Source organism: Delphinapterus leucas, chromosome 10 (genome assembly GCF_059928025.1).
Source record: "Delphinapterus leucas isolate spDelLeu-1000000601 "Yukka" chromosome 10, BTC_Dleu_Yukka2, whole genome shotgun sequence".
In the NCBI taxonomy this organism is placed as follows: domain Eukaryota; kingdom Metazoa; phylum Chordata; class Mammalia; order Artiodactyla; family Monodontidae; genus Delphinapterus; species Delphinapterus leucas.
This window is the reverse complement of record NC_143138.1, coordinates 99941561-99967236: the sequence shown is the minus strand read 5'-3', so window position 1 is coordinate 99967236 and position 25676 is coordinate 99941561. Positions and strand designations below refer to the sequence as shown.

General features: G+C 48.1%; 1 protein-coding gene across 4 annotated transcripts in view; it reads right to left on the bottom strand.

The window, feature by feature from the left end:
* Positions 1–10765: 10765 nt before the first annotated feature.
* The window catches only part of PPARG (peroxisome proliferator activated receptor gamma), a 174710-nt gene continuing 159799 nt past the window's right edge, over positions 10766–25676 (bottom strand). For 3 of the 4 annotated variants that reach the window (XM_089919740.1, XM_022562768.2, XM_022562767.3), the window contains one exon: positions 10768–12380. In XM_089919740.1, coding sequence (XP_089775866.1) covers positions 12133–12380 — 248 coding nt within the window. In that variant the 3' untranslated portion in view covers positions 10768–12132. Of the gene's footprint in view, positions 12381–25676 lie in introns of all 4 variants that reach the window. The other variant, XM_022562765.2, reaches the window with a different exon arrangement.

Sequence of the window (25676 nt, the reverse complement as noted above, 5' to 3'; positions counted from 1 at the left end):
AGTGAAGGACCTTGCTTTGCATAACTGCTCCTCTGGTGCCTGAAATACACCATTACAGCTTCATTTCCTCGGCTTAAACATTGCCCTCTTCAGATTCTCTTTGAAAAACGCAAACGGAAAAATAAGAGGCCTTTTAGGATCTGGATTCGGCTTCATTTCCCGGTGCTCCACCCCCAGTGGGCTACTTAGTGTCTCCAGAGCCAGGCCATGCTTGACTCGGCCTTCACGCATACTTTTCCTGACCCGCAACACCCTTGCACACTTCCTCCCGCGGGACTTTTAAGACCCAGCTTACTGGATGCCTCTCCCACCCCCAGGCTGAGTTAGGGGCTCCCCTCTGTGTTGTCACAGCAGCCTGGACCACATTCCGTCACTGCCCGCATCACTCTGACCGGTAACCATTGGTTTCCATGTCTGTCTCCCTCACTAGACAGGGCGTTTCTTGAAGGCAGGGCCCATGACTGGATCCGTCCAGTGTCCCCCGCACCCAGAGTTTGGTATTCAGGAGGCGCTCAGGGCGCTCCCACAGCCCGTGTGGACGGCTGGCTGCCGTTACTGTTAACGGGGTGCCTTAGCGTGGGCCCCTCCACAGCAGACCCTGAGCAGGGCTCTGCGTGGACGTCAGTCACTGGGAGGCGAGGAGAACGCCACAGGCTGGGGGAAGAGAAGTCGGCCCAAAAAAGCTGTGCTTTCAAGCCGTTTACCACGGTGGGAGACGTCATCTTAATCCCACTAGGAAACCCTGGGAGTCCGCACCAGAGGGGTGAGGGAGCTGGGTGTGTGCCCCCGACTGCCATCAGCCCTTGACTGTGGGCTGCTCCCGGGGAGCAGGAAGACCCCAGAGACCCCAGCAAAGACCATCAGGCCAAGTCGGCGGCCAGGTGCAGGCAAGGGGTGCGGGCGAGGGATGCGCTGGGACTTCTCCCTCTGCCTCCTGCAACGGCCCCCTGACGGTCTCTGCAGCCCCTTCCAATTCTGACGACGCGCTCCCTGAGGGCAGCGACAGGCTCATTCATCTCTGTCCGCAGCAACAGGGCCGGGCTCAGAGAGGATGCTCTGTGGGCCCGGAAGGAACACTTGAGTGGGTGAGTGAATGAGGGATGGACTGGCGTGGCGACGAGGTTAGCAACTTTCTCCCTCCCTGGCGGGAGAAATGCGGTGTCTGGAGATCCCTGGAGCCCAGGGAGAACGTAGATGTGTGTGTGGGGCGGGGCAGGAGGGGTGGAGGGGGACAGTCCTTGGGAAGGAGGAAGACTGACCAGTGGCTTTGAGGCTGGCCGGCCAGGTGGCCGTAAAGACAGGCTCGGTTCATGTACTTTACAGGGCGGGGAGGCTCCCAGCCTGGCCTCGCTGCTTCCGCCCTGGCCCTGTGGGGTTGCGTGACTCCCAAATGCTGGGCCCAGGGCGTGGAAGCGAGCAAACGCCATGAGCCGTATCAGTGATCTCCCGGCGCAGATATGGAAGTTTGAGGAGGCCCAGCGGGCTGTGCCCGACTGTAAAGAGACGTGATTGAGGCGGGTCACGGGGAGGTGGCGGTGATTAAGGGGGGCTGAGTCCCCGCAGACTTCTTGCCCAGCAGGTAGTAGGAGACCCAGGGAGTGAGATGGGCTATTAGTCATAGTGTAAACCCTCTCTGAGCTCATAAAACCTGGGCAGAGGCTTGGCTCCCATAGCTCCAGGGACAAAAGCTGATTCCCTGGGGTTGAACCTTAGCCCCTGGGCTTATCTTCCTCACCTCAGACCTCTTGCTTGAGTCTTGAGAGCTCCTGCCTTGGGGCCGCACTCAGGGAGGCAGGTGGGGACACGGCTCTAAAAAGAGTGACAGGAGCTCAGAGGCCCCATGATTTCTAGTTTACAGTGTTTGCAAAGCACTTTCTCCTCCCAGTATCTCATTTGATCCTCCAAACAGCCTTGTTCCATCGGTAAACTGGCAATCATGTCCATTTTACTGATGAAAAAACCGAGGCCCCAAGGTTTCAGGCCTGGAAAAAATGGGGTGGAAAGAATACCCAGGGAATCAGATCAGGGGCTGAATTTCAACCACGGCAAGTCTAGTCTGGGGCTCCAGCTGAGGTGCAGGGACAGAGGCTGGGGTGAGGCTGGATGGGAGGGGGGTTCTCCCAGGCTGGGAACTGGAGGAAGAGGAATCTAAGAGTGAAAGGACTCTGTCCCTGGGCCCCGCCGTCTGTCTGGGCCACGGCTTCCTGATAATAAAACTCTCTCTAAAAGGAGAGCTAGGAGCTCAGGGGAGGTTTCTGTTGAGTTATGGGAGAGTATTGAGCCCTACAAAGGAGCCAGAGCAAAGCATCTGTTAAGTGGCGTTTCCGCGTGCAGAGGCCCCATGGGATGCCCACGGGGACCCATGCATGCAGCCTCTAACCCCATTCCTGGAGGTGAGAGTGAAATGGAAAGAATACTGTTCATCCCTGACGGTCACTCTTAGGGGAAATGGGATGGCGTGTGACTTTGCCCACGGGAGGCTCTGAAGAGCTGGCCGTTGAATAGAATCCTATTTCTCCAACGGCCCGCAGCACGTAGAAGGCACTCAATAAATATTATGGAGCCAATGGATAAAAAGAAAACGGAGAAAGTCAAATCTCCTATTGACCTTGGTGGGAAAACAGGGCTTAGGGAGTCAAATGGATTTTTGGAATATTAGTTGGTCTCCTTTCCTGTTGCTGTCCTCACCCTCCTCCATCGTGCCCACGTGGCCCCCCAAGCCCACCTCCCGCTGAGCTGCACACACCCATCTGTGTGACAGCTAATGAGCCCTCCCCGCCCTGATGACTAACAAGTGCCCCCATCACCACCGCAGTATTTCTAGAACAGAGCTTGTGCTCCTTCCCGCAAACAAGCTCCCATCTCGATAAAAAGCATGTCTTTCCGTGTCACCCACATCAAACCCTGAGAATCACCCTCTGTCACCCCTACCTGAAGCTGAGCCTGGACTGGTTCCCAGATCTCTCCTCTCCTTCTGTCCTCATGGCTAATGTGCCCCCCTCACTTGGGCCACAATCTCTTCTTGTCTCATAACTGTCATAGCCTCTAGAGGTCTCCCCACCTTCCCATCATGTCCCATCTCCTCGCTTGCTGACAGAGGGGTCGCTAGAGTGAGTACCTCAACTGCCACCTCCCTGCTTAAAGTCTCCATGGCTCTGCTCTCCCCCTGGGAGGGAGTCCGAACCCCTCCATCTGTTGGTAGGGGCCCCACCCTAATTTGATTCCAGCCATTTCTCCTTCCCCGCTTCTGTTCTACCTACACCAAAACACTCACCCTTCCCAACATGCCACTCGCCTTTGCCTGGACAACCCTCCCCTGTCTCCCGGGACGACCCTCATAAATCCTCTCGGTCCATCTCAAAGGGCACCTCCTCTGTGAAGCCTTCCCTAGCCACCCCCGCCCCGAGCAGAGTTAAACCTCTCCCACAGCTGCACGGCAACAGAAACCACAGAGCTGAGATCATCCAGGAGATTTGAGAGAACCTCTTTTGACGTTGGACCAAGAAATGCAACTTTTGGTTGGGGGAGTGCGGCTGTCCCATCTAGCCGTGGCCGCACAGCCCTCCAGCCCAGGGTTTATCATAAAGAGATGCCAACCAATTCACGTGTGCTTCAGTGCAGGTGCTGCCATGCGGGACCAAATGCTTCCTCCCACTAGCTTTATGACGTAGGCAGGAGCTTGCCCAGTTGTAAAAGAGGAATCAGAAGCCTAGGAAGGCTACACGACTTGCCCAAGGTCATACAGCCAAGAAGGGGCAAGGCTGGGGCTCTGAACCCACCTGCCTGCCTCCCAGCCCTTCTACTTCCTGCCACTTGCCTGGTGGGACTGCCTGCCTCCCAGCCCTTCTACCAGCTTCTATGCCTGTCTCCTCAGGGTGTGAGCTCCTTGAGGACACGAGCCTCACCAGGCTCCTCTGAGTGTCCCCAGAGCTGGGGACAGAGAACCCAGTGGACATATGCTGACACCGAGCTCAAATCTCTTCCCCCTCCGCCCTCTCAGGCCGACCACTAGTGACCACCTCCCCTTTTGAGACTCTCTCCTGGGCTCCATTTGGCCTGATTCCCTTTCTCTCAACCATGCAGGGAGCAGGGTCATGGGATTCCAAGTACGATTATTAGCTGTGTGATGTTGGGCAAGGAACTTCTTTCCCTAAAGGACTTCTCTGTGCTTCTCACAGTGGGGTACACAGCCTTATTTTAGGGGCACCTGACGCCAGAGAAAAAGTGTAGCACCCCTCCCTGGAGGGTCTCTTTCTCCTTGAACTTTTGGGGTAGGTAGCAATAAAGTAACTTTTAAGTTATTTTTATTTTAAACAATTAAAAAAAATATATATATATTTGGTGGAGTAAACTATAAAGTTTACGTTAACTTTAGAGCTAAAACATGCATGGGCTGCTTTAAGCTACACTCCTCAGGTCTCCAGGGAATATCATGGAAATGGGTTAGGGAGCACTGAATGAGATGGGGTGGGTTCCCGGGTACCAGGACACCCTGGCTAGGAGATGCTGAATGAATCAACCCTCCCGTCTTCTTACCCTGGTCCCCTCGGTCTGCTCTCACAGCTGGTCTAATACAGTGGAAAGAACTAGGGCTTTGGAGCTGGACGCACCAGAGTTTGAATCCCAGGATGGGCAGTTACTGTTCTGTGGCCTCAGATTTAAAGGTCTCTGCTTCCTTTTCCAGCATCGTGGGCTTAATGACACCTCCCACCTGTGCTGGATTCTACCTGCCCTGCAGGTTTACCCCCGACCCACCCCCTTCTCTACCCTGCCTGTGCCCCAGGGGCTGAGTCATAGGGGGGATCATGGGTCCTATCTGCGGGCTCTTTTGTTCTCTGGCTTCCGGTAGGATGTGGCCAATGGGAGACTGAGATGGGAGGAAAGGAGGAGAGAGGGGACGGGGTCCTTATTCCCCAGCTGCTCTCTGCCATCTGGGGGACTCAGTGATGGGGCCCCTCAGTTCCCTGGGCCCAGGCTCCTGCAGGGAGTCCTCTCTTATAGCTGCATTTCTCGGGTTTTAGTAACCCTCCCCCTTCCCCTCGGCCCTGGCTAGCCTTGGGGTGTCTCACCAGCTTTACTGGTTTCCCATGACACCGCCCACCCCCCTCAACTTTGCAAATAGTCCCACACTAAACTCTCCCCAATGGTCCCTTCTGAGTGAGCTGTTTATTTGCTGTGCGGCCCTGACTCATAAACTACCTCACTGGGTTTCTGGAAGGATTAAATGGCTGCAAAGCAGTTTATAAGTAAAGCTTGCATGGGTGAGAGGAATAATGACCATCATTAGGGGATCTAGCGGGGAGGCGGGGAGGGCAGAGGTGGCGCTGGCCAGGATCCTGCCCGAAGGAGGCCGCTCCTGCACCGACAGCTGGTCCCCCCGGAGCCCTGGGAGGCCTGGCTGGGAAGACGCTTTTTCGGGGCCCGGTTCCCGCTGCCGCTGCCGTGGCAGCAGCGGCAGCGTCATCGATCGCAGCGGGGCTCCCGGGGGCTCCTGGCCGGGGCTCAGCTGGCAGGCCCCGAGGCCAGGGAGCCCCAGCGCAGGGCAGCCAGCCGCTGACTCAGCACGACGCCCCCCTCCCCTCAGCCCTGGGTGGGAACCGGCGCCTCCGCGGCCCCCCGGCCCTCGCCCCTCGCCGGCGCCCCCTCCGCTGGAGCAGCCCAGCCCCCGAGGAGCACTGGCTGCCGACCGGTCCAGGGGGCCGCGGAGGGGAGGGCGCGCCCGGGCCGCAGGGAACACAGACAGGCTCCGAGGGTCAGCCAAGCCCCCTCCCCTCCAGCTTCCCCTCCCTCCACCCCAAGGTCCTGGGGCAGCAGAGCCCCAAAGTGGAGAGAATGGAGCCTCTGACTGTGTAGATGAGGAACCTGAGGCTCAGGGAAAGTGCTTTCCCGAGGGCCTGGGCAAATTGCTGTCAGAACCCGGGCCAACGCTGCACATGCCTCACAGGCTGGAATCAGGATTTCTCCTCTGGCTGAGAAGAAACCATCTGGTCACCAGTGTGCCCCGGTGGGCACCAGCACCCAGCAAGCTTGTGTGAGGTTGGAGGTGCTTGTATTTAGAAGATTCTAATTGCTTAGGAACTCTAGGCGTGTCCCCCATACATGATCTCTATTCCTTACAAAAACCTATAGGAACCGAGGTCTTCACAAGTTAGATGCTGAAGCTGAGGTCCAGAGGCAGGAAGCAACCTGCCTGAGATGGTACACCTAGTAAATGGCAGAGCCAACACTCAGACTTTAAGTCTTTGATGCTGTAGGCTTATGCTCGACACCCAGGCAGCACTGCCTTTTGTTCTCGCAGAGACAGTGGGCTGTTCTATAAAAGAAGCCTAGACGGGGTGGGCCTCAGGAAGCTGGAGGGCTAGCCTAGCTCTGCCCCTCCCTTTCTTTTCTGTAACCTTGGGCTAGTTCCTTCACCTCACTGGGTCTCACTTTCTTAGCTGTGAATAATGGTGATCAGGCCTGCCCTGCTTCCTTCCTGTGATATTCTGTAAGACACGCAGCCTAGGTACTATTATTCCCATTTTACAGATGGGGCAACTGAGACCTGTTCCTTTATTCATGATGAATGAATTAGACGTAATTTGCTGAGGGGCTTCTATAGACCAGGTACTATGTCCCCAGAGAGGAAAGTGACTTGCCCAAGGTTACACACCTAGAACCTGGCAGAGCTGAGCCTCAAACAGTGGATACTCTAGACACACTTCCTGGCCTCCAGGATTGTGGACAAGTAGCCAGAGGATCACAGTTTTCTGACTCTAGCAGAAAGTCACTTGGATCCTCCTTGAGCCCAGCCCGTGGCACAAAACAGATCCCAGGAATGACCCTTTCCTGGGAACTTTTGGCCTGGAACATATTTACAAAACTCCAGAGGGGATGGAAATATCCCAGCCCACTCCCTACAGACCCAAATTAGCAATTTTCTTATTCTTTATAACCCCTCTGGAAATGCAAACTATGTAATATTAGTCTAAAATTAGGAGCATAAGTCACAAGAGAAAAGTCCCACTACTTTTGGAGAAAATGTTTTCCTAGCCTCATCCCAGCATTTGTTCTAAATCAGAACACAGCAGCTGTGTTTCAAATAATTATTTTCTCCTAGTACTTATGGATTGAGGGCAGAATGCTTTTGAGAGAACGTATTTTTAGTGTACTGCCAAATGTAGAAATCCAATCTCTTTACCTGGCTTTGAATCTATAGCATATTCAGGTAAGGCCCAGATACTTGAACAGGAAGAGACTGTCACGTGGGCTCAGGAAGCCTTCTTAAATGAAGGGTACTTTAATAACAAGGGCAATAATGTTGTCTGTAGCCAACACAGATTCACTGGTTAAGATGTGCCAAGAAACCATGCGAAGTGTTTTACAACCACTATTACATTTAATCATCATGATAACCCTATAAGATGGGGATTACTATCCCATTTTACATATGCGGGTAATTAAGACCTAAAGAGAGGTTAAGAGCTTGGCCAAAAGCCATGTGGTCATAGAGCCAGTGAGCAGTGGAGTTAGAGTTTTAACCCAAATCAGCCTAACAGTAAAGTCCACATGAAGGGGAGTTCCCCGGTGGCCTAGTGGTTAGGATTCAGCGCTTTCACTACAGAGGCCTGGGTTCGATCCCTGGTTGGGGAACCATCCTGCATGCTGCGTGGCATGGCCAAAATACAAAAAAAAAAAAAAGTCACACAAGGATACTGTCTCCCCTAAAAGCTGTGTTTTCCATATGCCAGACACAGTCCTAAGTGACTTATACAATAGTTATACAATATTTATACAATAATCTCTTGATTGTCACAATAATCCCTCTCAGGACTTGATTCCATCCTTTTCCTTTGCTCCCCAGTGCAGATACTCATACTAGCTTCAGGTTTGTCCCTTTGAGCTTCTCTTGTTAAACTGTGTAACTCAACACCTTTGAGCAAATTAATCCTAGACTCCTAGGACCTTGGGCATGTTGCTTAACTTCTTTGACCCTCAGGGTTTCCTCTGTCCTTTGAGTTGGTTGTTTCCTTTAGCTCTAACTTTCTGGAATTCCAGGACAAATGCAGAGCCTGTCTGGAAATGGGTGTAGGATGTGCACATGGGGTAGAAATGACCTTGCCATCAAGGTGCAGGAACTTTGTGGTGAGGGGAATGAGAGGCCCTGGCTCCTGGGACCAGTGACAGGGAGGGTGGCAGGGTCCTTCAGCCAAAGGCTGTAACCTGACCCCAGGTAATGTGGTGAGTCAGAACCTCTAGGGCGCAGGAAGAAGCGTGTGGTATGCATGACCCCAGGGGCAGAGCTGGGCCTACAAGATTGTGAGATGGAAATCACCAAGGGGTCTGGAATGGAGAGAGCTTCCCATGCCCCCAGGCAGCTGTTCAGCCGTCGGATAGCCATTGGAAGCAGTGTAGAGGGGATCTGACTTTTAGAGAGATTTTCCAGAATGCAAATTTGATCACGTCCCTCCTCTGCCTGACAACATCCACTGGATCGCTACGGCCTACAAATACAGTCCAAGGATGTTCCTCAGCAAGGAGCGTATGGCTGTCCCAACCCGACGCTGACTTGGCCACACGCACGTCTCACTCCCTCCGCTAGGGCAGCCATCCCTAACTTCTTGCTGTTTTCTGAGCTTGTTCAGTGCTGTGACACTTCTGTGCCTCCCCACACCCCCCGTGAACCCTTCTTCCCATCTCTAGACAGTTCATCACTAGCACATCTGATCTCATCAGCATTATGTGGCCCCCTCGAGGGCAGGGCCTCGACACAGCCCCCTTCACATGGTGGCAGACGCCATCGGCGACCGAACGGCGCATATTTCTTTTTTTGCGGTACGCGGGCCTGTCACTGCTGTGGCCTCTCCCATCGCGGAGCACAGGCTCTGGACGCGCAGGCTCAGCGGCCGTGGCTCACGGGCCCAGCCGCTCTGCGGCATGTGGGATCTTCCCAGACCGGGGCACGAACCCGTGTCCCCTGCATCGGCAGGTGGACTCTCAACCACTGCGCCACCAGGGAAGCCCCGGCGCATACATTTGATGAATGAGGTGAGATTAGATGGCATCTGACCATCTTCTAAACTCCTAAGATGCCACTATTTTCCTTCATTCCAATAAGCATTAAATGGAGGGCCCAGCATGCCCAGGCACAGAGCGAAGGCTGGGGATATACAGAGAGTAATAGTGATAATTACGTAAATGGAGGCAACCAGGGGCCAGGGGCCAAGGACCGGGCTGGGGTGAGGGAAGAGGAAAATAGGGGGGTGGGCACTTAGTGAAGACAGGCGTCTCATCCCCACCCCAGGTCCTAGGTCGGTTGATGTGATCGTGTCTGTGGTTCTAGAGGTCTGAGCTCAGAAGATGTCTCTCCTAAAGGCTCAGGGATCCTACATTTTTAGGGACTCACTTGTGTACCCTGACTCTTTCCAAGGGAATAGGTATCCGGGGGCCAATTTCCAACCTTGTCAGCCCTGCCCTGCTTTACCAGCACCACACGGCAGGAGACACAAGCAAGTTAGGGCCTGCCCACAAAAAAGATTCGCCTGGTAGCCTCGAGGGGCCCGGAAAAAGGCACTGGAATCCAGGAGCAACTAAGTAAACCTACACAGCAGTCTGGTCCCTCAGCCCTGCTGCCCTCAGCGGAGTTGATGTAGCTGACACTCCGGTTCTGCCCCCGAGCTGACGATGGAGCATTTGCAGGGTGGCACCAGCCTGACTTCCCAGCTCAAGTTCTTACTGAAGAGCCCCAGTCCTTTGCTCCTCAGCAAGAAGCCCTTGGGTCACCCCCATTTCTGATCGTGTCTAGAGAAGCAGGGTGTACAGATACGCTTTCTGCCCTGGGTGCCCCGCCGCTCCAGTGTTCCATGGACAGCGGGGAGATGGGGGAGGAGCCAGGCCGTATCCAAGGCGGGTGCTGAGGAAGGGCCCTTGTGGGAGCCTCGAAACCGTTTTTCTTTCTTTCTTCCTTTTTTTTTTTTTTTGGCTCTTGACCATGGTTACTTTTCTTCCTATTTTTGTCAACACAAATCCCTGAGTGTGTTTGTGTCCGGAGAAAGTGCTGTGAGTAACTGATGATACATTCGTTGATGAACTTGTGAATCATCCTGGGGGAGAGGGGAGTCCAGAGAGTGGAGCGGGAGCTCTGGAGGCTGCATAGGACGTGTCGTAAAATATTTAGCAAATGACCATCCAAACCACAGGGAAAAAGTCAGAGAGATGGGAATTTGAAAGCTGCCAGGATTTAAAAGCTATTTAATGCTAACCATCAGTGCCAAAGAGCTGAGAGCGGCTCCCTTCTTCCCTGCGTTGGCAAGGACAGCCCCGAGAACGTGGAGAGGCTTTGGACTGGCCGTGGCTGCACTGAAAGGCTCTTTGTTCAAGCCCTCCTGTAAACAAGGGATCTCCTCTGAGGTGGAATCCTCACCTTGTCTACTGCCCGCACTTTCTCTGGATCCCCCAATGATAACTCTCCAGGAGGCACAGCAGGGAAGCCGCTAGCTGCTTGGCATCAAGGAAAGAAAAAACAGCCCCATGATGGACTGAATTTGTCACTTTCCTTTCCAACGTTCTGAGGTCACTTATACAACGACCTCAGTCCTTTGGTTCTAAAGGTCCGAGCTCAGGAGCTGTCTCTCCTAAAGGGTTAGGGATCTTGCATATTTAGGGCTGGGGTCAGGACTCACTGCTCTAACCTGACTCTTTGGAGATCTGTTTATTTTGGGGTAGAGGATGAAAAGGTCTTTCCTGATATTTTGGCTTGAAAGCCTCGAAAGTTATGTCCTCCTCAGTATCAACACCACGAGAAAATATAAACTAAGGGAGAAGCGGCAGGGGGATAATTTAAGTCAGTGGAAACAATCATCTTAGAGAAGAGAGACCTCAGCATAGTTTGCTGAGAGGCGTTCTTCAGAGTCATCATATGTGTTCATGGCTAAGCAATGCTAATGAACTTGGTGGCCTCAATCAACAAATCTGTGCATTGTGCCAAGAAGGTCCCTGCTTTTAGGGAACATATCATCTATTTTGCTGGGGAGGCATGCATTACCTAAACAGATAATTAGCCTTTGAGGTTACAAAAGTCAGAGCTCCCTGGGCAAGGTGGTCCCAAGGAGGCCAGCAGGAATACCTGTAGCAACATTGTTCCACGTACGTCGGGACCTGAATGCGGCCCTTCTCCCTCATTCGTGTTTTGTTTTGGTTTTGTTTCCTTTTTTTGTGGTTATTCCTGCGATTTTGCTTTCCTAGAATGTCTTCTCTTCCACTGTCTACCTATCCCAAGTCCAACACATCCTTTGAAGCCCACCTGAATGAATTTACAGTCACTCATGACTTTTCCAATCTTCATTACTTTGAACTCTTAGAGTACTTGGAGTCTGAACCATTCATTTGCACATGGTTGTACTGTGTATTTTAATCTGCTTTTAAGAAGGATTCATCTTTTCTCCTCAATTCAATGGTAAGTTCTTTTTGGCAGATGCCACATCTGATAACACTTCTGTGTTATCCACAGCATGTAGCCGTTAATACCTGCGACTGGGTATTTGCACATGCCTTGGTATCTTGTTAGAGGGCTGCTGTTGGTGAGTGAAAATCTTGGTTGGGATTGGGGAAGAAGATTGAATTCTTGGTAGGCCTAGGGATACGCCCCAAACGGGTACTTCTGGGTTGAGAAACACATGCTCTGAGCAGTTTTTGGTCCTGAAGTTCCATTCTTAGTTGTGATTTTTAAAGCAGAGAGAAGGTTCAGAAAAGTTGTAAATTGAGTATAAAAAATTATTTGACTGAGAATGAAAATTGATCAGCAATTCCATTCATAGTGTTTCACATGTGTAAGAAAGAAAGGAAAAAGAAAAGGAAGGAAGGAAGGAAGGGGGAGGAGATAAAAGGAAAAAAAGCCTAGAGGGTGGAGTGGGGGACACAGCAGACTCAGTCTTCAAATACAACAGCAATTTCACGATGTAATAATTTTTAATATTAAAAGTAAATTGTAAATGTATCTTTATAAACAATATGCATAAAATAGATCTATTATTCTAAAACCTTTTCTTTTTCAAATGCTTTTTCACAGTAATATTTTAGGTGTCAGATTTTTCCCTCAAAATAATAGTGCAATTGGAAGAAGGAAAATGTTGTCAGTGAACTCGGACTTCTCTGCTAATACAAGTCCTTGTATATTTCCTGTAGAAGCGGGTGAAGACTCATGTCCGTCTCTGTTTTCTTTATTACTTGCAACAGCTGCACGTGTTCTGTCACAATCTGTCTGAGGTCTGTCATTTTCTGGAGCAACTTGGCAAAGAGCTGAGAGGACTCGGGGTGGTTCAGCTTGAGCTGCAGCTCCAAGGCTTGCAGCAAGTTGTCTTGTATGTCCTCAATGGGTTTCACATTCAGCAAACCGGGGCGGTCTGGGGGAGCAGAAATGGAAGACAGAACAGCAGGTTCAGTTACAAAATTCTCTGGCTCCACATCTGAGGCATATTCAGCCAAACAACTCACTTTTTGTTGGTTTTGCTTTGGTTCTCAAATAGGGTATGGAGCGAAGGAAAGCAGGTAGTGGGCAAGAACTGCATACAAGGAGAATGGAATGAAAACCAAGACTATCAAAGCCCTTTCCAGGGCCGTTCTCTTCCCGGCCAAGACTAAATCTGTGTGACCAGTTGACAGAAGAGGGTGGCAAGGCAACTGTCTCACCAGACGGGGGACTCTTCTGCTGGCATGTTTCTATTCACTCAGAAATCTCATTTTCAACTTCTGTTCCTTCCTGATGAGTCTATGTTTTATAACCTCTACTTACTTTCTTACCACTACTTTACACACTCTTTTAACACAGATTTTTGTCTTCTTTTTGCTTAATATAGCTCATGCATTTTCCAAGAGACAAGACGTAGTTTTCAAATACTGTTACACTTGGGAAGGACAGACCAGATTTTAACATAGGCTTCTTCTGATTAGTGAGGTTGCAGGTAATTTTCACTTTCTTCTTTATACTTTTCCTTATTTGAACTTTTAAATGGCAAGCTTAAATTACTTTTAAGTTTTTAATGTTTTTGCTTCATGTAGATCTTTTTAGATTCAATCTTAAATACTTTCTAGTATCCTTCTTTACTTTTACTTCTTTACTTTCTTGTATTCTATACTTCTTTTTCATTACATTTTCTAATGCATCCCTGCTGACGTTTAAAAAAAAACGATTGGCTTTGTTATATTGAATCTATTCCAATTTCACTCTTGTCAATTCAAACAGTTTTTATCACGGATTTAAAAAATTTTTTGGACAGACAATTGCATCTGCAAATAATCATCGTTTTATTTATTTCTTCTTTTCCAGTGTTTATAGTTCTCATTTCTTTTTCTTGCCATACTGCATTGGCTAATGTCTCTAGTATGGTATTAAATAATAGTAGTGTTGGGAGGCATTCTTGTTTTATTCCTAACCTTGAAGGAAATGCTTCTAATGGTTTACCACAAGTATGATGTTTACTGGATTATGGTGGATAGGTTTTTCTCCTGGCTCCCCAATAGTTTTAAGGTGTTTGTTTTAGTCAGGAATGTTGTTGCATTTCATCAAATGTTTTAAAGTTTTTCTACCTAGAGTGATGACCATATGGTTTTATCTTAATCTAGTGTAGTGAATTACATTAATAAGTTTTCTTATACTCTTGCATTTGTTTGCTAATATTTTATTTAGGGTTTTTAAATTTGTGAGATTGGTCCAGAGTCTTTTTGTGTGTGTGTGCTACCTTTTGCCTCTTCTGGTAATAAATGTTAACTAGTCTTATAGACTGACTTGAGAAGTTTTCCTTCTGTTTCTATGTAGTGATGATCTATTCCTTGATGGTTTCTTGGAACTTATTTGCAGAACCATCTGAGCCTGGTGGTAAATCTTTGACTATCTTTAATTTTCCTCCTATAGCTTTTAATTTATTCAGGTTTTCTACTACTTATAAAGGAAAATTTTAGTAATTTATATTGGAATAAAGTTGTACATAATATTCTCTTAGAATCTGAATCTTTTATTATTCTTATATATACCTCCTCTAATTGAATGCTTTTTACTTGTGTACTGTCTCACTTAAAAATTTGACTTGCCAAAGGCTTATCTATTTTTTGCTTTTTAAAAAAGCACAACTCCTGGTTTTACTGATAAACTCTGTTTTTGAAAATTGCCTTTTGTTTTCAATTTAGCTAATTCATTCTTTTAACTTTCTTTAGGTTTTTTTTTCTTTACCTCTTTTTCTCATTTCTTGCGTTGAATGCTTAATTCATTTAGTTTCAGTATTTCTTATTTTCTGATAGATGAGTTTAAGGCTCTAAAATTTCCTCTGAGTGTCACTTCTGTTTCACCCCATAGGCTCTGGTAAATCATACTCTCACAGTTCTTTTCTAAATAGTCTGTTTTACTATTTTGATTTCACTTTTAATCTAAGAGTCATATAGAGACATGTTTTTAGATTTCCAAGTGGAAAGTCTGAGTGCTTGTTTTTGTTTTTTCTAATTTCTAAATTTGGTTAGAATATAAGGTTTTCTCATTAAGGCTCAGCAGAGGGGCACAGGGATTATGTATGACATTCAGGTCACTCACTTGATACCTTGTACTGATTCCAAATTTTAGCTCTTGAAGGCCAATCACCCTCTTTTTCTCATTTTAACTCTTCTCCCCTTTACTGTAAACTAAAGCACTGTATAAAAGTTTTTACTTCCCTTTTTAATGTTCCTCATTGTCTTGCCTCCGTTTATCACTGTGCCTTTGCTTAAGCCCTTTCCACACCAAGTCCCTCAAACATCCTACATTCTGTCATAACTGTGCTTAGGCACGTTCTGTTCCTCCTGCTGGGAGCAGTCTCACCTTCCCTCTGACCATCCTACTGATTTCAACCTACTCTTCAAAATCTAGCCCGTGTTCTTATGTCCTAGAGCTTTCCTGGAGGTCATCCCTTCCTTGCCCCTGTTCTTCCAATCCCCATTCTCTGGTCCTCATAGCATTCTACAAACACCTCAATTGCTACTATCCTGGTAGATTACATTTATTGAGTGGTTATCATTTCCCAAAAATCGTACTGAAGGCTTTATATACAATATATCATTTAATCTCCACAATAACTCCATGAGGTCAGTGCTTTAAGGAGGGGAAAATGAAGATTTAGAGAAAGGAGTTAGATCCTGCCCAAGATCTGCCACTTGCTAGTAAACAGCACTGCTGAAATTTGAATCTGATTCCGAATGCTATACTCTTAACTCTTATTACCTTGTATTATAGGTACTCATTTTCTTGTTCATCTCCCCTACTTGGCCACGAGAGATCAGAGGGCAGAGACTATGTCTTGATCATCTCTGAGGCTCCAGTGGAAACACAGGAAGCACTCAGTTGGCTGAGTTTATGAGTGAGAAGGCTGTTCTAGCCAAGAGTCCTGAATTGAAAAGTACAGTTCTTCTGGTTGGTGAACAAGCCTAAAGGCAGGATCAATGCACAAAGAAGTCGTCTCCGGAAATAGCGTTTTCCTGTATTTAGTAAACTCGAGCAAACTTTACCCGCTGAGGCGAGACACAGGAGAGCAAGGTGAGAATGATCTCAGGTGGGATTTTCGGAACTCTAAACATGCTCTTAAATTTTGTTGTTCTTTTTTCTTTTTTTTAAATTACAGACAGAAAGTTACCTGTAGTTTGATTTTTCTCCCCTCAACTTCTCCAACATCTCCCATTGACTGGAGTAATTTTTTTTTTTTTTTAAATTTCAGCACTTAATTTTGGAAACATTAGCAAGAATCTCAGCTTCTGAGAATGAAACAGATGATTTAGTCCTGGCCTAGAGAATCACACCCCTGGAGAAGTTGTCCTTTCTCACAGTTGCTATGCAATAATGAAACCCCCTGACACTTCACGGAAAACCAGATCCTGGATTGGTGCCTTGGGTTTAATGGTTGCCGGTCCTCCCCCTGAACAGACGTGCCAGATTTCAAAGGCCGGGACTGGACAGCAAATGCACGTGCGTGGGCAGCGGCAGCATTTTGTGTCGAGGCGTTGGTGTACACCCTTCTGCAGACCCTCTGCTCGCTGGGGCCCTGGCCCCTCAGAGCCTTTTCTCCTTCCTCTAGAGCAGCATCCGTGGGGTCAGAACTTCTGCAGAAGAGATTATGCTAATCTACTAGGTTTCATTTATCGTGACAGTTCAAACAAGCAAACCCTCAAATGCAGCTGATCGGGCTTGCTGGAAACACTTGGCTGTCGTGCAGTACAATGGAACTGTTCCCTCTAGGAGTGGAGAAGGATCTGGTTTGGATTTTCAAACCTCTCTTTGGCAAGTTATTTTTTATGATGTGACAGATGAAGTTTGGCTGAAATTTTGTGGCCACTGATTTATATTTTCTCTAGTGACAAGTTAGATCATTTACAGATCTGTCCCACTGTCGCCCTTACTGAGCCTCAGTCAAGGCAAGAACGGAGGGCAGGAGAGCGGGAAAGTGGTCCCTCTACTTTTAGGTCTCTCACTAACCAGTTCTGTGACCTTGGGCAAACTGACCAAGTTCACTGCGCCTCAATTTTCTCCTCTGTAAACGAAAAGGACTGGATTAGAGAGGTGATCTCTAAGACCCTAGTTCAAAAGTTGTAAGCTTTATTCTTATTTGTAATTCCCTTTACAAAAGTCACATAATTAAACTGGGGAAATTAACTCAAAATCTAAATAAAAACGTATATCAACGGGCTTACACATTAAACTTAAAACATCTGGCTTATTTAAAAAGCAAAAAAGCTTCCTTTGGTCTTAAGTACTCCCTAGGGTCAAAGGCAAAAGGGATTTGTCAGGGTTGTCCCCACCCTTTACCCTCCAGTCAGCTCCAAGGCCTTCCCTGCTTCCCCTGCCTGTCTTTCTCTTTCCACTTTCCTCCTACTCACACTTGAACACTTACTGAGCTAAGCTGGGCACCACAAACGTGCCACAGAAATCTGTCTAAAGATCCAGCCGTCCTGGGTCCCTTCTCTTCCCCTCTCCCTTTCCCATTGGCCCAGGGCCTGCTAAGGTATTGCTCTTAGAAGGCTGGTCTGAGGTCCTCTCCCTACACCCTGCTGAGGGTTAGAGTTGGGGTCTGGAATGGGATCAGGGTCAAGGGACCTCCTTCATTGGCCCTAGGTTGCCTAGAAAGCCCTTTTGGGAAAGTGCGTGCTGACTCAGGCTCCAGGACCCAACGCTCGAGGAAGCTGGAGTCAATTACCGGTTCCTTACTCCCCAGGCTGCAAAGAATTGGGAAAGAAACCTTTCCGGTCCCCATCGTGCAGCGCTGGAATTGATTACAGAGCACTGTTGATTGTGGGCAAATCTACAAAGCTCCCATCTTATCCAGATCTGGTTCTGTTAAGTGAAGAGCTTATCTGAAGCAGATTCAAATTCTCTGGACCCTCCCGGGATCTGCCCACCTGGGCCAGGCATTTCCCTAGACCAGATTTTCTCAGGAGGGGTCTCGGTTAGGGAACCAGATGGCCACAGCGGCATCTCCTGAAGGAGATGCAGACAAATCAAAGCGCATGGTATTGTTTCTTTTCTAGTCGCTGCTGTCATGCTGTTCCCAGTTTTTTCCTATTGGATTTCTTTCTGATGGAGACAAAATCGGAAAAGGATTGCACCCAGGGCATTTAGGAAAAAGAAGTCTGATAGCTGGGCAGCTGTAAATTGATCCGAAGGCAATGAAAAAACTTAGCTCGGGTGTGGGCTGAAACTGAAGGGGGGTGGAGCTCCTTCGGGAGCTCACACTTTGCATTTCACTTCCTTTTACTCTTGCTCCCCAATTTCCTTTATTCCATTGCTTCCTAAGTTCACAGATGTGTTAAAAAGAGGAGTGGATTTGGAAACTGAGGACTTGATCTCATCTCTCCTCCACTTCGCTTCCATGTGACTTTGGACAAGTCATCTTATCTTTCTGGGTTTTGGCTGAATTTTCAAGGCGACTGTGGTGTTTCTTTCCTAAGGTCATGGTTAGAAGGAGTCAGGTAAAGGAGCTTTGTAACATTTTACTATTCTCTGTGTTTGTTCAGACAGAGGCAGTTTCCACAGGAATGGGGTCTGGAGCGTAAACAGGGGTGGGGTGGCATGTGTGCAGCTGGGAAATGGGAGGTTTCTGAGCTGTTATTGGTAGAGCATAAGTTCAGGAGTGTGAGAAAATGATTCCTGATGCAGATACACGTTTGGGGTTTTGGGCAAGTTCTCATTCTTGTAGTTGAACACATGTAAGCAGGACTGAGAACAATAATGAAACAGAGAGAAGCCCCTGAGCCGAAATTCACTCCTTCCTTAGAGATGGTGTTAGGGATTCTGCAGTCCTTTCCTGGTCTAACTTTCAGGATCATGGGGATCATGAGGCAAAACTCTGAATTCACCCAAATTTGTCTTTGGTAAACTGGTCTGGCCTGTACCAATTCCCTCCCACCATCCTACCGCTAAGAGAAAATAACCTAAGAACGTTTCCCATGTTCTTTTCATATTTAAATTTGAACCGGGGCTTACCAAGTGCGGGCTTGATTCTCAACTCTGCCTCCACACTGAAATCATCTGGGGAAATTAAAAACACGCAAACTAATACCTGGGTCCCATCTTGAGAGACTCCGATTGACCTGGCCTGAGGTATGACCGCCAATGTTCCTAAAAGCTTTCAGGTGATTCTAATGGGAAGCTGAGAGCAAACACGGCTGGTGTAGTGAGAAGCAGTTGGAATCTCAACCTGAAAGCTTACTTGCTGGGTAATCTCGGGCGAGTTCCTTAACCTCTCTGTACCTTGGTTTCCTCATTTAAAAGATGGAGACATGACAGTAATCTAGCTCGCAGTGTTGTCGAGAGGATGAAATGAGTTACTAGATGGAAGGTGCTCAGAGCAGCGTCTGACACACGGGAAGTTAGTTATTTCTATTCGCACTAGTGTAACAGTACAATCCAACGTGCCTCTTTTCTTTCTTACCTTTCTCCTCCTCTCATTTCTGCGATGCTCTTGGGTCTTCTCTGTATCTTTCCTATTCTTTCGCCCTTAATTGCTCCCTTCTTCTCTACCCCGCCTTCTAGATGCTTTTCCCTTTCCACTCCTGGGACTGCACCTTGCTGGGGATGTGGTGTCTAGAATCCTAGCAAGGCCAGCCTAAATTAATCAGAAGTGTGAACAATGGACGATTTGGGGAGAAATGTGGTTGATGGCTGCTATCAGGGAAAGGGAACAACAGGACAGAGATCTTGTACCGGACAGATAAAGATCATCGGTGACAAGCATGTCTGCCGTGAACGCACGTGTGGCTAGTGGAGTCCTTGCCTCTGAAGTGGTCCCCGTTCTGACATATCCCTGTTAAAGAACAGTTAAATAAATGCCTTCTCTGTCTGTGTCCAAATGACAACCGCAAAATGACACAGCAATGACACGCACGATTTGGCTAGGATGGAGGGCGCGGGTGACCACCACCAAAATGAAACCAAGCCCAGGCCGTATTTTCTTTTATCTGCCCATTAAGTAGCGACTGCACACCAAGCCCCCCCACCTCAAATGCTCAAGTACCACCTCCAAAAGCCACCTCCCCGACTACAGCACACAACACAAAAGTGTCTGGTGACAAGGAGGGCAGCGCCTTCCCCTCTGCCGCGTTCAGAGCTCGTTTCATCTCTCAGTGGCACCTGCAGTGAACGGAGCGTGGGCCCTGTTTTATTTCCAGCTCTTTCAGAATGGAAACAGGACCAGAGGCTTCCGTCCTGCCCTTGGGAAGTCCCATCTTTCCTGCCTCCTTTCGCCAGGGGTTTGGGTCCCCTCGTTCTGGTCACTCAAGTGAAGCTCAGCCCCATGGTTTGCTCCCCTTCTCTGTGTCCAGACCAGGAGAGCAGCAGGCTCCCCTCAAGCTGAGGGATGCAGATAAATTTCTACCCCTTCTACGTCCCACACCAGCTCTGATCAAGACTGGGAGGTAGAGGAACCAGGCTCGAGCGGAAAGATGGAGAGTGATTTCTTCTTCCCCATCAGGCCTGACACACGCATGCTCCGAATCCAATGACTCTCCCTTGCTTCCTTAACCTCTAGAAATGCCAACGGCACACCAAAGGGAGTCAACAAAATAAAAAGTGGCCAAGGATTTGTTCTCTGCACCTCTCCCCTCCCCCCACGTCTTCCTTTCCAACGTCCTGGAGAAGAACCTGTGACCTCAAAACATAGGCGTGATCTCCAACCTCTAAATATGACCTCTTAACACATAATGTCCCCCAAACTTTACAGAATTCCCCACCACACTCCTGCTCGTTGGTACCTCCTTCAGGGGCAGCAAGGCCCAGAGCTCTCCCCTCCCTTCCCTCCCTCCAGTATCTCTGTCCCTTGGGGTTTTGTTCTCAATCCACAGCTAATCCCCTTAAAGTGATAGCTGATACAGGGATTAGCTGCTATCTCCTTAGGAGTATTTATATGGTACTAAGGGATTTTAAGAATGCTATTGGTGAAATTTCAAGCAATCCTCTGGCAGGATTGCGTGGAGCTACTTCAAATTATACAATACAGGGAAGAGGGAAAATGATCAGTTATTGTGTGCTTACCACGTCCCAGGCATTGTGCCAGAGGCTTCACAGAATGTTCTTTCATTTACTTAGGGAACTGATAAGGAATTCAGGCTCAGGTAGGTAAATAACACATCCAGTAAGTGGTGGGGTGCGGGGTTTGGGGAGCCCACAGGCCCCCACCGCCCCAGCCTGCCTCTCCCGGTGCACCGGTGGGTGACGCGGCGGGACCCTGGGGGCAGGCGCTCTCCCCGGAGCGCGGGGCGCCTCAACACCTGCGCCGGCCTCTGGAACTGGGGCCGGTTTCACTCTTCCTCACTTGCGGAGGATCTGTCTGAGTGCCGTGCCAGTCTGGAAGTCTGCCTGGGGTCACCCAGAGTTTAAACACACATTGTGAGAGCCCAAAATGATAAAGTGCTCCCCAAAGCGGCCCACTGACTGGCTGGCTGAGCCTCTTCCAAGATGCTGGTGTGGGGACAGGAATGACTCAGCAGTTTGGCTTTCAAGCCCATGTCTGTCTCTGAGGTCAAGTACAGCGAATGATCCCAGCCTACCAGGCCTGGGGTTAGGAGGGGATTTTATCTCTGAAGCAGTCACAGATAAAGATGCTTCAATGTCCCACAAATGACAAAAGCCTCTCTGTGTGTGCGCGCGAGCGCGCGCGTGCATGCAAGTGTGTGTAGTTCAAGTTTCTCAGATGATTCTAGTGTGTTTCTCTTCTCCCTACCCACACCCACCCCCAATTCTCTGGTTTTGAGAATTTGGGTGCCAGCTGAGAACTTACAAATATACCTCCCTCTGTCTAAACCAAGTGTGTGAGGTTATGAGAAGAGTGAACGAATGGGGCGTTTCTAGATAACCCACACTGAGACATTACTCAAAGCCATCCCGGCCACCTGACAGGATCTGCCCACTGGTCATGACAGCATAGTGGGGAGACCAGGACAGCAGGCGAAGGGAGCAGTGCCATACCCCATGCAGACACAGAGCAGGGGCCCATCCAATAGTTTTCAATGAATAAATGAAGGCAAGTACTCTCTGACACAATCATGGGCCAGATGGAAGATATGAACCATGTAATCAACACTCTTCAACTGCCCTACTCAACGCTCAGTCACATGAGAAATCAGATGTCTGTGTTTATTCTCAATATCACGAGAACCGTCAGAAAAACAACTTTTACCACTCAGACCCCAGCCTAAGTCTTGTCCAAAAACACTGTATGGATAAAGTAGCTGAGTATTTAACTGCCACAGGAGAATGGAAGAAAGTTGGCCTCTTGTTCTTCATAGTATTATTAATGCCTCAGTTTTCAAATATTTTTGGTTTTGTCTCCCCCTAGTTAACTAGTAAGGATGATGCCAACAGACAAAGAAGACATGGGGGCCACTGGGCTGTGGAGAATCAGAGGGCCCCTGAGCTGGAGTTTCCTCAAGAACAGCACAGGCCCACTCAGGCACGTGCCCTCTATCTTTTGTTCCAGGGGAGGGCTCGGCTGTCCCTTCTAACTGGTAGAAACAGTTCCGCAGGAAAATGGAAGGATTACACACGGGCTGTCACTATCCTCAAGATTTTGGAGGGCACTTAGGGACGGGGAGGGGAGACGGACACCCACAAGCCCAGAGCCCCTCCCGCTCGGTCCTGCGGATCCTTAGTGCTCCCTGAGCTGGAGGGAGAGGGGTCCCCTGTACACGAACGGGAGGAGCGACGTTGGGATTGTCTCCGAAGGGCAGGAAGAAATTAAGGTACTGGAAGGTATTGTTAACAATTTTAAATTTCTCTCACAAATTCTCCTGCAACCACTTCTCTCCATCGGAACCTGCTATAAGATGGTATCTGGTTAAGCTCGGACATATTTACTTAGGTACTTAAAGCTTACGGTCAGCTTCTGCAGGGAGCTCTGCAAACGGGGGCTGTGCTACTGGAACAAATGGAAGAACCAGCACCAGTCTCGCATTAACACTGGGCTCTGTTCCATCCCAGAACAGTTCTCAAACCTGGGGTGGAATTTTGTTAGGCAGTCAGGTACAAATGGTGTCTTGAGAAGGGCTTTGGATAGCAGGAAGTAATATCTGGACTATAACGGGAAATTCTTGATTAAAATACTTGGGGGCAATATGGAAATGGGTAGTTTTTGATAACTGCCAAAGAACCCCAAGTCCAAGGGAAGCAACTGGGATGCTTCCACATCTCAATACACAAAAGGCAGTGGCAGTTAAGGGCATCCGTTTTAAGGTCAGATTGGATCAGACCTTGGCCTCACCGATTAGTAGCTCTGGGACCTTGGGAAAATTGCTTAATCTCTCTAAACTTCTGTTTTCTCCATCTATAAAATGGGGATAATGAGAGACTTTCTAGAATTGCAGGAAAAATTAAACAAAGATTCAGAATGCAGGTAAAGTGCTTAGCATCTATTCTGGTTCACAATGAAGTATTCAATAAATGGCAGTATTATTATTAATATTTGATTACTATTCATTCAACAAGGATGTATTAGTACTTATTCTGGGCCAGGTGCTGTACTTTGATTCTATTCTAATTCCAACAAATTAAAAAGTATATATTGATACACATATAAGTCAGGACCAAGGGTAAGAAACAGAGCTCCATGGTATTGACCTGAGAGGTCTAGGAGTTTTCCGACTGTCACAGAATACCTCCTCTTCCTTGATCTGTAGATGTACATGTGTGAACAGTTCCCCCTTCCTGTACCCTATGCTCCCTGCCCACTCAACAGCAGAAACGCACAGGATCGCTCCAAGAGCAGCTGTCCAAAATCGCTTCACAGAGAAAGAATGGGACGGCTGGAAACAGGAGGAACTGCTGTATAGGAGGTTTGTATAACCGAGCCAGACCCAAGAGGGTAAATGAGGAGGCTGGATGACTTGCCATCTGTGACTGCTGCACCAATATTTACAGCTTCTCTGTCATTAGGATGGCGATGACAATTGGCCTCGAGAAATATATTGTAAAATCCAGTGAATTTCCTCCCCATATCTTGGAAGTTTGGGAAGAACTGTAATGGATTCCAAACTGTTTTGAATTAACAGAAAGAGCTTTTTCCTGTTTTTCCTGTTGCCGAGTTCCAGCTGGAACCCTCCTAAGCTTTTCTCCAGCAAACAGCCAACGCCCAAGGGGGCAAAGTGTCCAGTGGAGTGTCCTGGGGCTTGTCAGCTTTACTGAGCTTTCTACTTGGCCTTGGCTGCTGGTGGGTTTGAGGAGTTTGCTGGTGTGGCTGGCGTGAGGCTGTGGCGCCAGCTGCAAGCATGCCCTTGCTGGAGGCAGTGTGATTACTCTTGACGCCACCCATCCAGCCAGCGAGACCAGAGGGGGCAAGGGAAGTTCTTCCCTTATCACCACTCCCAAGGAAGCTGTGCTTCTGGACTCTGGGCCAGGCCTTCAGGAGAGCAGGGACGGGACCACAGGCTGGGGCCACCGACACCATGAGGGAGGTGACCACATCCGCCAGCCAGGTGGCAGAAGAGACACTGGGAGGTGACAGTGAGGACTCCTGGGTTTCCCTCCTAGCACTGCTGCTCACCAGTTCTCAGCTCACCTAAGTCTGTGACTCTCTCTTCTCTTTCTATGGAATAAGAATGAAAATACAGGAGAACTGTCAGGATCTAATGAGAGAATGAAAGGGACAGAGTGCTGTCCTTTGGTTCTGGAATATTGTTCTTTTTAGTCTCATTCTTCTTGCCTGAAGCTCAGAGGAGAAAGAGGGAGAGAGGAGAAAACCTTGAGAAGAACTAGGTCATCTTCCTCAGCAAGTGGTTTGCGACCTGAATACATAGTAGAAATGCTGAACACCAGGCCAATCTAAGGACCAAATCTAACAGCATCAGCAGTTTCTAGGACTGAAGCTGAGTGACAGTGATCTTTACTACTGCAACTCCAGTTTTCTCAGCAAATACTTAGCTGGGTCAAATCAGGTACTTTCATCCAAAAATCCCCTTTGGGTCCTCTGGGGATCCCCCGCCCTTGATCTCCCCAATCCCTCACCACCCCACTCTTACATAATGCCCATCTCCCCATTTTCCCTTCAGTCTAGGTTCATAGCCTTGACCAGAATGAAACTCTTCTGTGATTCTAAGGCCAGCTTAGAAGAAAGTCACTGGGATCCCTGCCCAAAGTGCTTCTCTCTCAAGTCACTAAAGCTATCTGTAGGCTTCAGAATAAACTGCAGAGGAGAAAATAATCCCTCTTGTTAAGAATAAGCAGGATCAGAAATTTGTTTACGGGATCAAACCTTCTCGCTTGCATGAATGTTTTCCCTTTCTGGAAAACCCAGGACGGGAATTGAGAAATTACATGTTGTACAACAAATTATATGTTGTACTCCAGTAAACCACAATCTGGGATGTTGGTTTCACCATCTATAGATGACTGGGACACTGATCCCCCTTGGAACTCAGCCTTTGGATTGGGAATGACTGGAGTAGTTCTTTCTCTGGCCTCTACCCAACCAGCTTCTCTGGGTAAAGAAGGGAATCAAATTCCTTGGTGTTGAACAAACACGGGGTCCAGTTTATTCATTCTTATCTAGTGCCCATAGGTTGGCTTCATCTACAAAAGCAAACTTTGATCAGGGAAGGATGTGCCTTTTGTGATGTGAGAACTAGTCAATGGTAAATTCTGTTTTGTTTTTTTTTCTTAAAGGAAGTCTCAAATGATTCACAGGGTTTTCTTCTCATTATAACCATAGATAGGAGATTTTAAGAACGTATGAATGGCAGCTACCTTCAGATTTCTTACACTGCTGTGAGGATCTAATGAAATCTGGATATTGGCTGCTGTGAAGACAGTCTGGGAAATGCTAAAAGCAACTTGTTTATACAGCGTTGACATTTAAAGGATACCGTTTTTAATTTTCATAATTGAAAGTCAAAGTCTGCAGTATCTATTAAATTGAATAAGTTATTCTCAGAGCTATTTTTGACCAATTTAGAAAAATTTTAAAGGCCTAACTGAATCACTGATTTTCAAATAATCTAGCTTGTGTGTTATGGGCAGTATATGGCAATTTTCTAGATGAAATCATACTGTTGTCTTATGTGCCCATAAAACAACATTGCTCAGGTTCAAAAAGCCCTGATTTATCATGATTATTTCTTGTCTAGAACTTTCCTAGATAGAAACTAAGTATCTTTGAATGGCTTATTTCAAATGCCTCCCTTATTATCTGTGGTAGGAATATAAA